Source organism: Adelges cooleyi, unplaced genomic scaffold, assembly GCF_023614345.1.
Source record: "Adelges cooleyi isolate 19-005CV unplaced genomic scaffold, UGA_ACOO_1.1 ACOO_flye_CR_arks_rails_tigmint_CR_PRNA_23, whole genome shotgun sequence".
NCBI lineage: Eukaryota > Metazoa > Arthropoda > Insecta > Hemiptera > Adelgidae > Adelges > Adelges cooleyi.
The window spans coordinates 10,280,307-10,293,985 of NW_026095893.1; the positions used below are offsets into that span (position 1 = coordinate 10,280,307).

The 13,679-nt window shown below is 37.1% G+C and overlaps 1 protein-coding gene across 3 annotated transcripts in view; it reads left to right on the top strand.

The window, feature by feature from the left end:
• LOC126835294 (espin) overlaps positions 1-13,679 on the top strand; it is a 55,175-nt gene extending 41,496 nt beyond the window's left edge. For all 3 annotated transcript variants that reach the window (XM_050567787.1, XM_050567785.1, XM_050567786.1), the window contains 10 exons: positions 2,119-2,302; positions 3,086-3,268; positions 4,264-4,371; positions 5,359-5,812; positions 6,522-6,869; positions 8,598-8,891; positions 9,211-9,567; positions 11,724-11,905; positions 12,423-12,613; positions 13,100-13,679. In XM_050567787.1, coding sequence (XP_050423744.1) covers positions 2,119-2,302; positions 3,086-3,268; positions 4,264-4,371; positions 5,359-5,812; positions 6,522-6,869; positions 8,598-8,891; positions 9,211-9,567; positions 11,724-11,905; positions 12,423-12,613; positions 13,100-13,340 — 2,542 coding nt within the window. In that variant the 3' untranslated portion in view covers positions 13,341-13,679. The remainder of the gene's footprint in view (positions 1-2,118; positions 2,303-3,085; positions 3,269-4,263; positions 4,372-5,358; positions 5,813-6,521; positions 6,870-8,597; positions 8,892-9,210; positions 9,568-11,723; positions 11,906-12,422; positions 12,614-13,099) is intronic.

Genomic DNA, 13,679 nt, shown 5'->3' on the forward strand with positions numbered 1-13,679 from the left:
TGAATAAATATCACATCTCAGACTTACATAGCAGGTATAGGATAAACAGGCTTGATAGAAATGACATTTATTCAGTATTAACATAAAAGATTCAAATTTGTGTTGTAACATTTTATGTACATTTTCTATTTGTGTGTATGTACCCACTTTTGTGTTTATGTGTTCAATTACAGCGTGCTGTAACTTGTTGAAAAATAGTCGAATTAGTTTCATAAACTTGTGTGGTATATTCTTTTGGTCTAGTACTACCGATGTACAGTCAACAACCACGCAAATAGCATTTACCATTTTTTTAATAAGGAATAGAAAATGAGTTTTCTTTATTTTACTTTTTAGGCGTAGTTTTAGAAATGGAGATTTCAAAATTATGCTGTTGGAGATGCTAAGTGTGGTCTATAACATACATTTTTTTTTTTTTTTTAGAAAATATAAAACCAAAAACACGATTACAAGTACAAGATAAATAACAATCAATTTTTAATCTAATAAAATTTAACGGTTAACTGGTTAATAAATATATATATGTATATATATATATTGATTTTGAAATAGAAATTTGATATTTTAACTATAAGTAAACGTAATTGTTTTATGTATTATTTATAAACAGTTAGTTGTTTATAGAAATCCGTGATGTCGTCCCATCGTCGCGTCGACAATTAGATTTCGTCACAGTGGATCCCGACTAAATTAGAATGTAAAGGCCAATAGAACGTTCGCGAAAAGCATTAGAAATGTTTCACTTTTTTAATTATTATATTATTATATCAATGAATAGACCACCGCGCTCGTGCAAATTAATTCCTCGCAGAACAACCTACCACCGCAAATGTGTCCGAATGTACTATAGGTACACACAATCGGCGTGTTCTGTATTCGTGTTGTAATGGCAATTACTCATTCTTTTCAAATCGGTGCGCTGGTGCTTTCGCCCTTTCACAATTATTTTCACCATACTCCCAGGCGAGCAACAACACGGAGTTCATTTTAAAAACAAATGAATACAACATGCTCACTCTTATTCTCTTCTTAAGTTCATCTTCCAAAAACGGAAGTTTGGTGACCCCTCAGTTGACTTTGGCAACAATTTCTTTCCGAAGCTCTCGGTTTTCTGCCGATCGAATGGCCTCTTCCCGGGGATAGCCAGAGATAGTCTTGATCTGGTCTATCCAACGCAATGGTGTTCTCCCACGGCTCCTTTTTCCTTCGATCATCAGCTTCTTCAGGCTCGATCCATCCCTTCTTATGATGTGGCCAAAGAACCTTAGGATCCTCTGCTTACACACCACTGCCAGTCTTGTTTCCACATTTAGCATGGCCAGAATTGAGAAATTGGTCCTCTTTTCCATCCAAGAGATTTCTCTATAATTGTAGTATGTAAAAAAATGTTTAACTGTCAAACAAACGGTGTCTAGAATACAAACAAATCATAGGTGATTAAAGTAAAGGGGTTGCAGTCGTGTCCAACACTCACTTTTTTACTAAAAAACGCACAACAATTCATACCGTATCAATTGATTTCTAGAATATAGGTTTTTTTTTAATAATTCATTAACAATGGAATAATTAAATATTTCTTCTATAGTAATGTTTTATTTTGTAAACATTTAAGTAGGCGTATGTATCATTTTTTTTTGTCTTTCTTCGAAACACTTAATTTAACTACTCGCATTTCACTAAATTTGTTTTGATTTTATATTTCAAACAAGAACACTGAGTCCCACTGGGAAAACTCGTTTGGAGGTCCCGAAGTAAAAGCAGTTTAACGATTAAGTTTGAATCCTCGTGCAGTTATTACAGAATGTTTTTATAATATGATATGCGTGCATAGCTTTTAAGAAGTCATTCAGAACTAATGTGTTCTCTGATACGTGTAGCACATACATTTCTAACTAGCTATAGCTAAAAGACTAGTGATTTTATTCAACGTTTTACTCTTCACGTAAAGATACACTTAAAAAGAAAAAGTTTAAGAACTACTTTTAAACTTAATACTTAGCAAATATTACAAATTTGATCTAATATTCTACGATTAATGATTCCAACTAACGATAATGTAATTAGTCATGTGTAATGTAATGACTAATCACTATGACTAATGTATATTTATAATTGCAGTGCAAACACCCAAATGGACAACGACGTGACGCCCGTCTATCTGGCCGCTCAAGAGGGACACTTAGAAGTACTCAAATTTCTTGTACTCGAGGCCGGTGGATCGTTGTACGTCCGGGCTAAGGACGGTATGGCACCCGTACACGCAGCCGCGCAAATGGGCTGTCTCAACTGTTTGAAATGGATGGTGAGTCGTGTGCTTTAAAAATATAATTGATTGAAATAATCGTTACTATTAAAAATAATTAAGCGCTTCAAAATAAACAACCGTCAATATCTGATGTCTTCCTAAGAATTAAAATACATAACTATAAACGAGTAAGCGTATTAGAAAGTTAATTAATCAAGTCTACCATTTCATATCTAGATCGTTTTTAAATCATTATTAACACATCATAATATTATTACGACGCACTAGTTTTGTTTCTTATTTTCGTTACTCACAACTCACTAATACACCCATGATTATATACCCTTGTATACTCCATACAAGGTTATTGCACATATTCATATACTCCTTCTTCATCAAATATTCGATGATAAAAACAAATATGTCAGCGTAAAGGAAAGCCAATCAAAATCTAATATATAAGTATATAGTAAAATATGTAGTAATAGTGAAGTATATAGTAATATTGATGTACCCTTACGCTGCCATTTTGTCTCTGAAGATAACTATTCAAGACGACGCGACGTGCAATAAGTTGTATATTTCAACCATGGTTACACCCTACCCTTTAAAAGCTTTCAACTGAAAATGTTCACATGTTCAAAAGGTGCAAAACGATTCATATTAGGCCAAAGTATATTACTAACTAGACATTTTTTTTTTTTTTTAACGAATTTAGCCTAAACGTACCCCGTTAGGCAGGTCCAATTATATCCGCACGTTTGACGGTTGAAGCTTTTGTTTTTGGTCATTATATCGAATGTTATTAGTAAATATGTGTGTGTGTGCGCGTGATTTCAGGTCAGAGATCAAGGGGTCGACCCGAACCTGAGAGACGGTGATGGCGCGACGGCGCTACACTTCGCAGCCAGCAGAGGTCACGTGGACACGGTGCGATGGCTTTTGAGGCACGGCGCCAACCTGGTTGTGGACAAGTATGGCAAAAGCCCGATAAACGACGCGGCCGAAAACCATCAAATGGAGGTAAGTACCATAACAATGGTTATCGTATAACTTAACCGGTGTATAAATAAAAACATTGCATTAATAGTGTGCGACTGGGTTTTTTCTTTAACTATCGGGTAGAGTAATCGATTTTACGGTCGCCAGACGTTTTCGGTGTTTACCCGTTGCGCGTTTAACGGTCATATACCTAATTACGATCGGCTTACACGAGGAACCGATACCAATAAGTACCGGGAGAAAAAAAAATACGAAAATTATATTTTGCTAGCCTAGTTAACCTAATTAGCCTTGTCGAATTTTTCCGGATCACCGAACAGGCGCATCGCAACAAGGCCAGCCGGCCGTCCGAGGAATAGCCAATCGCGGTGAAATTAACAACGAGTCGTTACAGGTTTGCTCCACTGAATTTCCGTTCCAATAACCTCGGCGACCTTGATAAACGAACACAGCGAGCACTGGCATATTTATGGCTCAGGATAAAGTGAATACTTTCAAGAAAGTTCAACAACTTTGGCCAGAGTTGACATAAACGCCCAAACTCGTGTTTTGTCAGCTCTGAATAACGCATTTTCTCTTCATGACGCAACGGTATACAACATACGACAAACGAGCACGCCTTTTTCTCTTGTGTCACAGATTATGATTTTTTTTTCCGCCGACTACTATGTACGTTTCATAACATGCCCCAAAATGTAATGAAAAAAATTCAAATGCGAAAGGTCGGCATATTATTGAGAATCAATTATCGCCGTCACTTTTTACTTCACGCTCGGCTAGCAATTACACAATTCCATGTATATTTATAATTCATAAATATTATATATTATAATATGCCTGCTGTAATAATAATAATTGTAACAGTACAGACACCGATGATCTATTATAAAGAAATCCGTCTATGACGAGACGAAGATCTAATCCCTCTTTCGAAGTATTCGTTTCAAATACAATTGGATACACGTTTTTTTGAAAAATATCTAAAACATAATATGTACGCTATATTTTTTTTACAGTGTTTGAACATATTGGTGCAACACGGTACCATGCCGGACTATCACGACGAGAAAAAAAACGGTAGACTGTTGGGATGTACTTGTCGTAAAGAAGAACCGAAACAGCGAGTGAGTTTTATTTTACTATTTTTTTAAACGGGGTTAACGCACAATTGACTACGACGGAATACAATATAATATATACTTAATAGTCGAACAAACGACTGATATATAACACGGATATCTTGTTTTCGGTCGATTTTTTTTGTGACGTAATATTTTGGAATAACAATAATAATATTATGATTGCACTACACTCTATTAAGAGGAATCCTCTACATGGTCATGGAATAGCTTCTAGATATTTCATTAATCCACCTATAGCACAGTAACCCGTAAGAATATTATGTTCTGACGTTTTTGATGTATTATATTGTACGCCGTCTACGTAATTGAAACGGCGTTGCATTGTTACATGTCGAATGCGTGTGAAGGCTGCCCCGCCTCGGTACTTCCTACTCGAAGGGGAAAATATCGTATTCCGAAAGAGCAACGGATTTCGTTTAGCTTCCTGACTTTAATGAGCCATACATTTTATAAGATTAATATGCCGGACTGCTGTTACGCTATTTATGTTGATATATGGTCCGTGGTCAGTAAATTCAACCGATTAGGATGGTTAGGTTAGGGAAACGATGCCATTGCCAATTTCATCTAAATATTCACAAAATTCTACAACAACCCCATAATACGGCCTACCGATACTGCGAAATATATTCAAAACGAAATCCTCGAGGTTGACAAATAATGTGCGATCTCAAAACGTCCAATCATTGCTATCAAAACTTCGATAAAACACTTATTATAACTTAACTGAAGTCTAGCGACTTAAATCAATGTCAATTGATTCATATCTCGATTTACAATTCTATTAGATTTTCAGTTCTATTTTCATTTTTTTCAAGTACCTTGACACTGGTCCAATTTTTAAAAAAAAGTTTCTATTCTTTAGCAAATTAGTGATTTCAATACAATCCTAAATGGTCTTGTTTAGATTCTAGAGACGTTTCTATCGATTTTGATCAACTTGGTTGGCACGATTGTTTTTTTTTATAGTGTTCGTTTGCCGACTGCGTTAACTACAAAAAAAGTCAAGAACCGTTCTACCTTCATCCCCCGTCACAGAACCAACCGCTAAACGGATCCGGTCGCGGTAAGATCGGAGTCAAGGATGGACTTTACGTGAACCCTATGCAACAGCCGATACAACCGCAGCACAAAACTCCTCCGGCAAACGAGTCCACGGCAAAGGTGGTTCCTCCGCCACCTCCTCCGCCACCAGCGACAGAAGTCGTCACCAGCCACCACCACCACCACGTTAACAATAACAACAGCAGCAACAAACCCCAAGGTCCGTTTTACCTGCACGGTCCAAACGAGGTGACCGATGACCCGGTGAAGGACATATTTATCAAATCGCCCGCAGCCGGAAAACCGTCTTCCACGTCGTTTATCACGACTCCTCCGCCGCCACCTCCTCCTCCGAACATCGGCCTCAATACCATGACTGGTAAGAGATTTCTACACACATTCGTCACACGCTACATCCCGGCCACTATATTTCTCACGTATTTCTATTATTACACACATTTTGTCATCTATCAGTTTCATAATAATAATAATAATAATAGTAGTAATATATTTTTTTATAAATCGGTTTATCGTGGCTTCGACTAAAGCACTCGAAACGTATTATCGCCTATTATGTTAAATTTTTTATCGTCCGCGTAACGATGACATAAGTGTCCTCGATACTCATCAAATTATTCCAATAGGTAGTCGAAACGTCAGTACGCATCTCGACGTCCTTCGCGTTTGAATAGAAACTTTATTTCTTTGCGTTGAAATCATAATCATGCGTTTACCAGCACATCCGCCTTAACATTGTTCTTAGCGATTTTTCGAGGTTTTCTTTAAAGTTCATATCGCTGGCCATAGCTTACAAATAACCGTATAGGCTAAGAGTAGCTTAGTAGGTAGACGTCACGCTATGGTCTTAACCGACACCAACGCGGCTTGTGCCGTCCAAGTCTGGCGCCGACTACTGCGGGTCAGGTCATCGACGTCTTCGGGCATCGCGACCGAAGCTGAGACAGCCCGACTAGACGTGGCCGAGCTGTTCGGACAGGCCGGCTGGTACACCGAACTCTACTCGAACGCGATAAGAAAGTCTAGCTCTACTAACACAGTGCGTTTTTGTTGCCATGTTGATTTTCCAGTAAAAGTGGAAGTGCACAGCAGTAGCAGCTCGGGCGCCGGATCCGACGAGAACCTCAGCTCGTCGTCGTCGGACAGGGGCAGCGACCCCGGCACCGTAACCGGCGAAAACGACTACGAGGACATATACGAGATCCAGCAACGGCACAGGAATCACCCCAAGGAGTCCAAGAGTCCCAGCCGGGACTCTGGCAGCCACAGTCGGTCAGGGTCCATGAGTTCCACGAGCAGCAGCGGCGGCGGTGGCCCTACCTCCTCTACCGTCGTGGTGATGCACACTCACGCGGCCGTCGCAGAAACGACCCACATGATCGTCTCGTGTCACGAATCTGCGGGACAGTTGACGCCAGGTACGTTATATTCAGAGATACGAGGGTTTGCAATCTACTTTTTTTGTTAGATATGCTATAATTAATTAGAAAGTTATTGTATTGGCCGCACAGTGAACACGTCTTGTTGCTTTTAAATCATGTTGCACTTTGTGCACAGTCCGGGTGTACACGATTTTCGCGGTTTTTACATAATGGTATTTACGTTAACACTTTACTAGTTATAGATAAGATACGTTAACGCTACGATAATCGGTTAACGCGATCGGTTAGAGAACATCTCTCGGTTACGGTAGGTATAGTCTTATAATAAAACTTTAACAGGAAATACTCTCTCTTGTAGTGTACTTCTGTGCTATAAAGACACCGCGATTGTTTGTAGGATATGATTAGGCAACTATTAAAATGAACAGTACGTCGTACCCGATAACTATCTTTATAATGTATAAATAATTACTCCAAGAAAATAAAATGTCTATTGCCTGTTATACTAATATTAACGATTACTTCATGACTTCTAAAGACGTATAATTTATCATTTTCAAATGACAGTAATGTCAGAAGGCACGTGGTTTACTTTGTTTATAATGCTGTTTCCTAGTCGTTACATTTTATAGTATACGTGTTCCGACTTTAATAACAGTAACATTCTAAAATGTATGGTAACAATAATTATTTTACTTTAAAAGACGTGAAAAAATAAAATCGACGACCTTGGCGTATAATCACAATTACATTTGAATAGATATGAAAGTACTTTAAATCGAGTGTTTGTGTATGAATGGTTTAAGTTATCGTAGGAAAACCCTATTCAATCTAATATTACACAGTAAACACGAAGCTAATAATTATAGTACATTTTGTAAACATAATATACACTGTTATAATACTGTTCCTGTTATAATTATAAAACGAATAAGTTATAAGTATTTTCAAATAATTAATCTTAAATTATATTTGTTCATATTATGTAATAAAGTGTCGTTTAATTAAACTATATGAGTAGTTGATTTAGTTAGCTCCAAAAAGTTTTTGTACTGATCTTTTAATGAAACAGCTGTGACTGTTCATTCAAAAACAAATTAACCACTTTTATAGGAAATTCCAGTCGCCAACAGAAAGGGCCTCATCAAAGCTTAGATGGATAGGTTAACGCGAATTCTACCACCGACACAATTTAGACTTCACCAACATATTTTCGGGGAGTATTGATATAATAAAAAACAATGTCATATTACTATCCTTCATTATTCGCTAACTATAAAACTGTTAATTTCTCAAATTATACGTGGGAGGCTGATGGAGAAAAACCGAATTAAGTATGTTTTGAACCACTACTAATAGGTCAAACTTTCATTACTTTTCTTATAACTTATAGTTAATGGACCTACTATTTAATTGGCTACATACTCTGCGATTTAAGACTGCACACGCTTATGATGTTATTAAATATCAGTCAATAATTATTATACTCCGACGTCACATTTAAATTTTTTCGCCCATATTAACCTACACGAATAACAACAGATTGTAAAAATGTATACAAGAGAAACCTAGTTTTAAAAATGAATTTAAGCAGCGCAGTTTCATAGGCTTCATTCACTGCACGCTCTAATCGCATATGAGGTCTGAAAAGCCACATTTGAGACTACTGGATGCTCTCGACACAACGTCTACCTCCACGGTCCACTTATTTTTATTGTTTTAACATATTATCTACTTATGTCTATGTTATAAAAAATATTATAGAGTCTGGAGTGTCGAGCGGTTCACCTTCGGACGTGAGCCATTCGGCCGAAGACTCGGACCCCGAAGTGGTTGGCACCGGGACGAGGCATCACCATCACACGCTACCGTTGCACCCAGCCCATCAACACCTCCACCACCAGACGCACAAAGACCGGGCTCCGCTGAAAAGGGTGGTTTCTGAGCCGGCGACGGGCTCGTGTCCACCACCACCGCCTCCGCCACCGCCTACCACCAACTTCTATCCGGTGTACGTGTACCGCAACGATTCGTCTTCTGGATCTGACGATCAGACCAGTGAGTATGACGTGGCACACGTTTTTTTTTTTTTTTTAGTACCTTATTAGTAATTACTCATAATATGATATTACCTGTCAGACTCAATTAATTAACTTTAATGGTACACAATAAAAATCAAATAAAATTACACGCTAGTGGACGCGGGCTGTGTGTGTTTTCACCTGTAGCCGTCACTTTCGCCCACTATCGAGGCGCCATGGTGCCAAGTACCTGCGCTTGCGTGTGTGTGTGTGCAAAAAGCGTTTTAAGCACTTAACACGCGCTATTAATTTGCTAGCCGGTTCTGTATTAATTGTCTTAATCGCGTATGCCACAGAAGAAGGAGACGATTGCAGTGGGGCCAAAACTCCAGTGTCCTCGACCGGAAAACAGCAGCCGTTGCCGTTCATTCCGCCAAAGTTCCCTCAGTCGGGCGCCCACGACAACGGAGGATTGATCAAACCGTCGCAATACCTGAAGAGCATCGGCTCCTCCACCGGATCCGGGGAAGAAGTGACGGCGGGTTCGCGATCGTCCGTCCCGCTTTTGCAAAAGACTAAATCCGAATTAACCAACAAACAGCAACAGCCTTTGGCCGCCATCAGCATACACGATTTGCATAGCGTACAGTTGAAGAAAACACCGGGAACGATCAAGATCACCATGAACAACGGGGACAGACAACAATCGTCCGGTAAGAAAATATCAATCATAATTACTGTACCTACAGGATGTTTATATCATTTAAAAAACGAGTGTGTTTTGAGCTCTAATAGGATATTGCTTCTTTTTTTTTCAATGTCAAAACGTGTGTAATTGCACCTACTCATATTTTAAACCAGAGTGTACTTATTTTGCAAATTCGTTAAAATTGTTCATTCAGGTTAATTGATATTATGTTTTTTATGATGTAGGTACCAAATGGTCTAAATCGAATATACTAAAACAATCTGACTAATGACTATGCTATGACTATGTAGTGATATTTCAAATAATACTGTAACAAACAAAACAATGTCGAGGATTAGCATGATCATTTTCAGATCTATTCATGTTGTCATTTGCTAGCTGACATTTAGAACCCATCGCAGGGTTTGTCTACAGAGACAAAGTCTCTACTCCACTGTCGTGACTATACTTAGCAGGAAAAATGATCAAGCTTATAGTTAAACCCGTGAGAGTCGTAACACACTCAATACCTATTTAGGATGCCTAAAGTCGATAACCAGAGCATGTAGCTTAGGAGCCTTGAATCTCGAGATGACTTTCGATAACCAGTAGAGCGCAAATTAAATAGAATTTACCTTACAACCTACAGCATTCTGGTAAAATACTTTAATGGTTCCGCGAATTAACAGCTGGGAAAACGTAAAGAACACCCTGTATAGAATGACGCACGTCATATTTATGATGAACCACTTTCACTACTGTACAATTAATGTAATAGTAAACCTGTTGTACCTGTCTATGGCCTACTGTCTGGGTATACGTGAGCATGTGTGGGTTGGTGTTTTCATCTTCGTGCGTTCCGCTAAAGTTTAACGTCTCTCTATTACATTTCTGTTTATTAATTTCGTGAACCCTTACTTACGAAACGGCCAACACTAAATTCAGACTATTCCCACGGACAGTAGGAACATAACGGTTAACAAACGCATAACTTTCATTTTTGCGTAGCCCCAAAATTAATTCCGCAAACCAAATTCAAACACGTTCAATGTTTATAATTTGTTTCTGAACTACTATTTTTCAAAAGAATTTCAGACTTAAGTATGATTTTGTAGTTAATGTCGGTACTTTCAATTCGTAAAACAGCCTCAAAGATTAAAAAAATATTATCGCATTTCACTTCAAACATTTCGTGGGTCTAATATAAATAATTAATAATTAAAGTGATTTTTTTTCAAAATCTGGTTTTTTTCAACTGGGGTTATAGTATAATCGTTTTAAAATTTCAAGGCGTCTTTTGAACTAACAATGACGTTATTGCGTTTTAACTGAATACGTTTTCCCAAAGTATAAACGTTTCACACGCAAAAAAATTACATAGTTGTATCAACTAAAATTATGATTAATATAGGGACACAATAAATGTATAGCTAGAATAACTAAATAAATAGTTTTTTTAAATAAATATTTAGTTGTTCAACTATTTATTTAGTTATTCCAATGTTACATTTATTGTGTACCAACTATATATTTTTTTTGTTCAGACTATTTAATCATTAATTTCATTATTTGGTAACTACATAGGCATTACTATTTTTTACCAATAAATTACTTTTATTTCATAAAATTATTTGAAAAATGTTAAACTTTCTAAAATTTAATTTCGAATCCAGTATCACTCAATTAGGAGGAACTAAAAAATATGTATGGAGTAACTATTATAAAAACCTTCTTGAACAATTGTTTAAAAATGTAAAGATGTAACTATTCGATATAATTTGATCAAACTAGATTTTTTGTATAATAATAAGCAATCATTTCTAAAGTTAAAGGATAAAGGGAGTTCGGAAATCCGTAACCGGCTTCGGATTTAACTGTATCGCGGCAGCAACTAAAATTCATTTTGCATCAGCACGTTCACATTCGGAGTGGTTTTTTTCCGCTAAGACGATAATTCACGCTTCGGTTGACGTTATAATAACATTAAAAATATAATATAAAGACCGACAATAGCGTATAATTAGACGCGTGTTAACCGCATGTTCGGACGCACTACAATAATAATATAATATAATTTTCTTCTCTGCTTTCACCCACTGATCGTGTATAATAACAACAACGATAATGGTATTACTCGTGAGTGGGCCCCGTGTATTAATTTCGCATCCGATATTTACATAGGTGGAGCCGTATCACCGCTACAGGCACAAAGACAAGACCTGATTGCCGAGCTGAAGATGTCCAGAGACATAACCGGCATAAAGAAAATGAAGGTGGAAAAGGTCAAATTAGACGAGATGAGCGAAAAACAAAAAATCGACCAGATCGCCAAACAACTGTCGCCCGACAACATTATCGAACAGGTATTGCATTTTATTGGCATTTCAAAAATTACTTATATGTATGTAGTTTCTTGTTTTCGTTGTCGGTTTTCTTTCTACACTCTGCCGTGTAATGATGGTAGGTATACCGTATACCTACCACTGATCGCCGTCGCATCGTCTACAATCCAGCGTGTGCATTAGCCGTGACGTGTCGTTTCATATTTGACGGATAGTCCCGGTAAATCGTTGTAAAATAATATTTTATCTGGCGCACTTACGGCATTGTCCGAGCCTGCGTACTGTCGTCGAGAGTTGTAGAATTCTCCTGAAACGAATGTATTTTAACGTTTAAAAAAATTCCCAGTATTTGCAATTCATCCGCTAGTGTCATACGAAACGTTTTGACGAAACCCTCTTAAAGTCAAAACCCTTTAGAATTGAACAATTGCTCGCCAGATTTATGTCGACTTCCTTTTTTTTTTTACTGCGCAATGTGCATTATTAGTATAATGGATAGCACGATCATAATCTGCGGCTTTATTGATTGTGTTTTTAGGTTCCGGAAAAAGACGGCAACGGTAACTTAATACCCGCGTGGAAAAGACAGATGATGGCCAAGAAAGCGGCGGAAAAAGCTCGCAAAGACATGGAAGAAGAATTGAACAGACAAGCGGAGGAAAAACGCTTACAGGCTTTGCCGCCTTGGAAACGGCAACTGATGCAAAACAAGAGTAAACACGACGAGAGGTGAGTGTGGTGCACGCGCCAGAGTGGAATATTTGATAATTACTCGTTATGAAATTAGTAGAAATTATTTCCCCGTCATGGTACGATATTCGCGAACAATGATTTTTTGATCTAGAAGAATGCAGAGTGTCAAAAGTAGAACATAATAATTAGTCGAGATAAACGCGGTCCGTAGACAGAAATCCATTTTAATACACTTAATCTACTAACAAGTTTGATTATTATTGTGGTAATATTCGAATAAAAATTCGTTAGATCGTTGAAATTCTCATTAATCCGGTCCACCGAAAACGTATAAAATAAAGTAAAAGAAAAAGTGACTAGTTGTTGCTCACGCGCCGTGACCGATCTTGATTTTTAAATGCTTTCATTTTCGCCGTGTTGTACATATATCTATATTAGTGTTAAGCTTAACTGTTCTTAACTACCGCGTTTTGATATTTTCCAAAATATAATCACTAAGATCTGACTGTGAATATTTTACAGACCGACTGTAGTTCAAGGGAAACCTGTCGGTTCCTCCAAAGTGACATTCGCCGAAACATTGCCTCAGCCAGACGGACAAAACAAGGAAAATGACAATCCAACGGAGTCGATCGAATCCGAACAGAAGCCTGAAGTTACACAACAGAATGCTTGTGCCGACGAACCCGAAGAAGACGCCAAGATCATACCGTGGAGAGCTCAATTAAGAAAAACTAATAGCACCCTCAATCTTCTGGAATAAAAAAATACTAATAACTAAAATATACACAATGAAAATATTATTCTTTATTATTTCATTATTTTAAAATTATCATAAATATGTCTCTTTTATATTATTTATAAATGTGTATTGTATAATAAATTTATTATTGTTGCATTAAATGTCTAAGTAAAAATGAGTAAGTGATACATATATTATTATATTTATAAAAAATACAAAATTATTATTATTTTATTTTAAACATTGTCTTCTTTATACTGTTAATTATTTTGTATTATTTAAAATTCACATACGTTGTAGGCACGTTATATATTAATTATTATAATCGAAACTGAATAATATACGTCATAATATTCATTA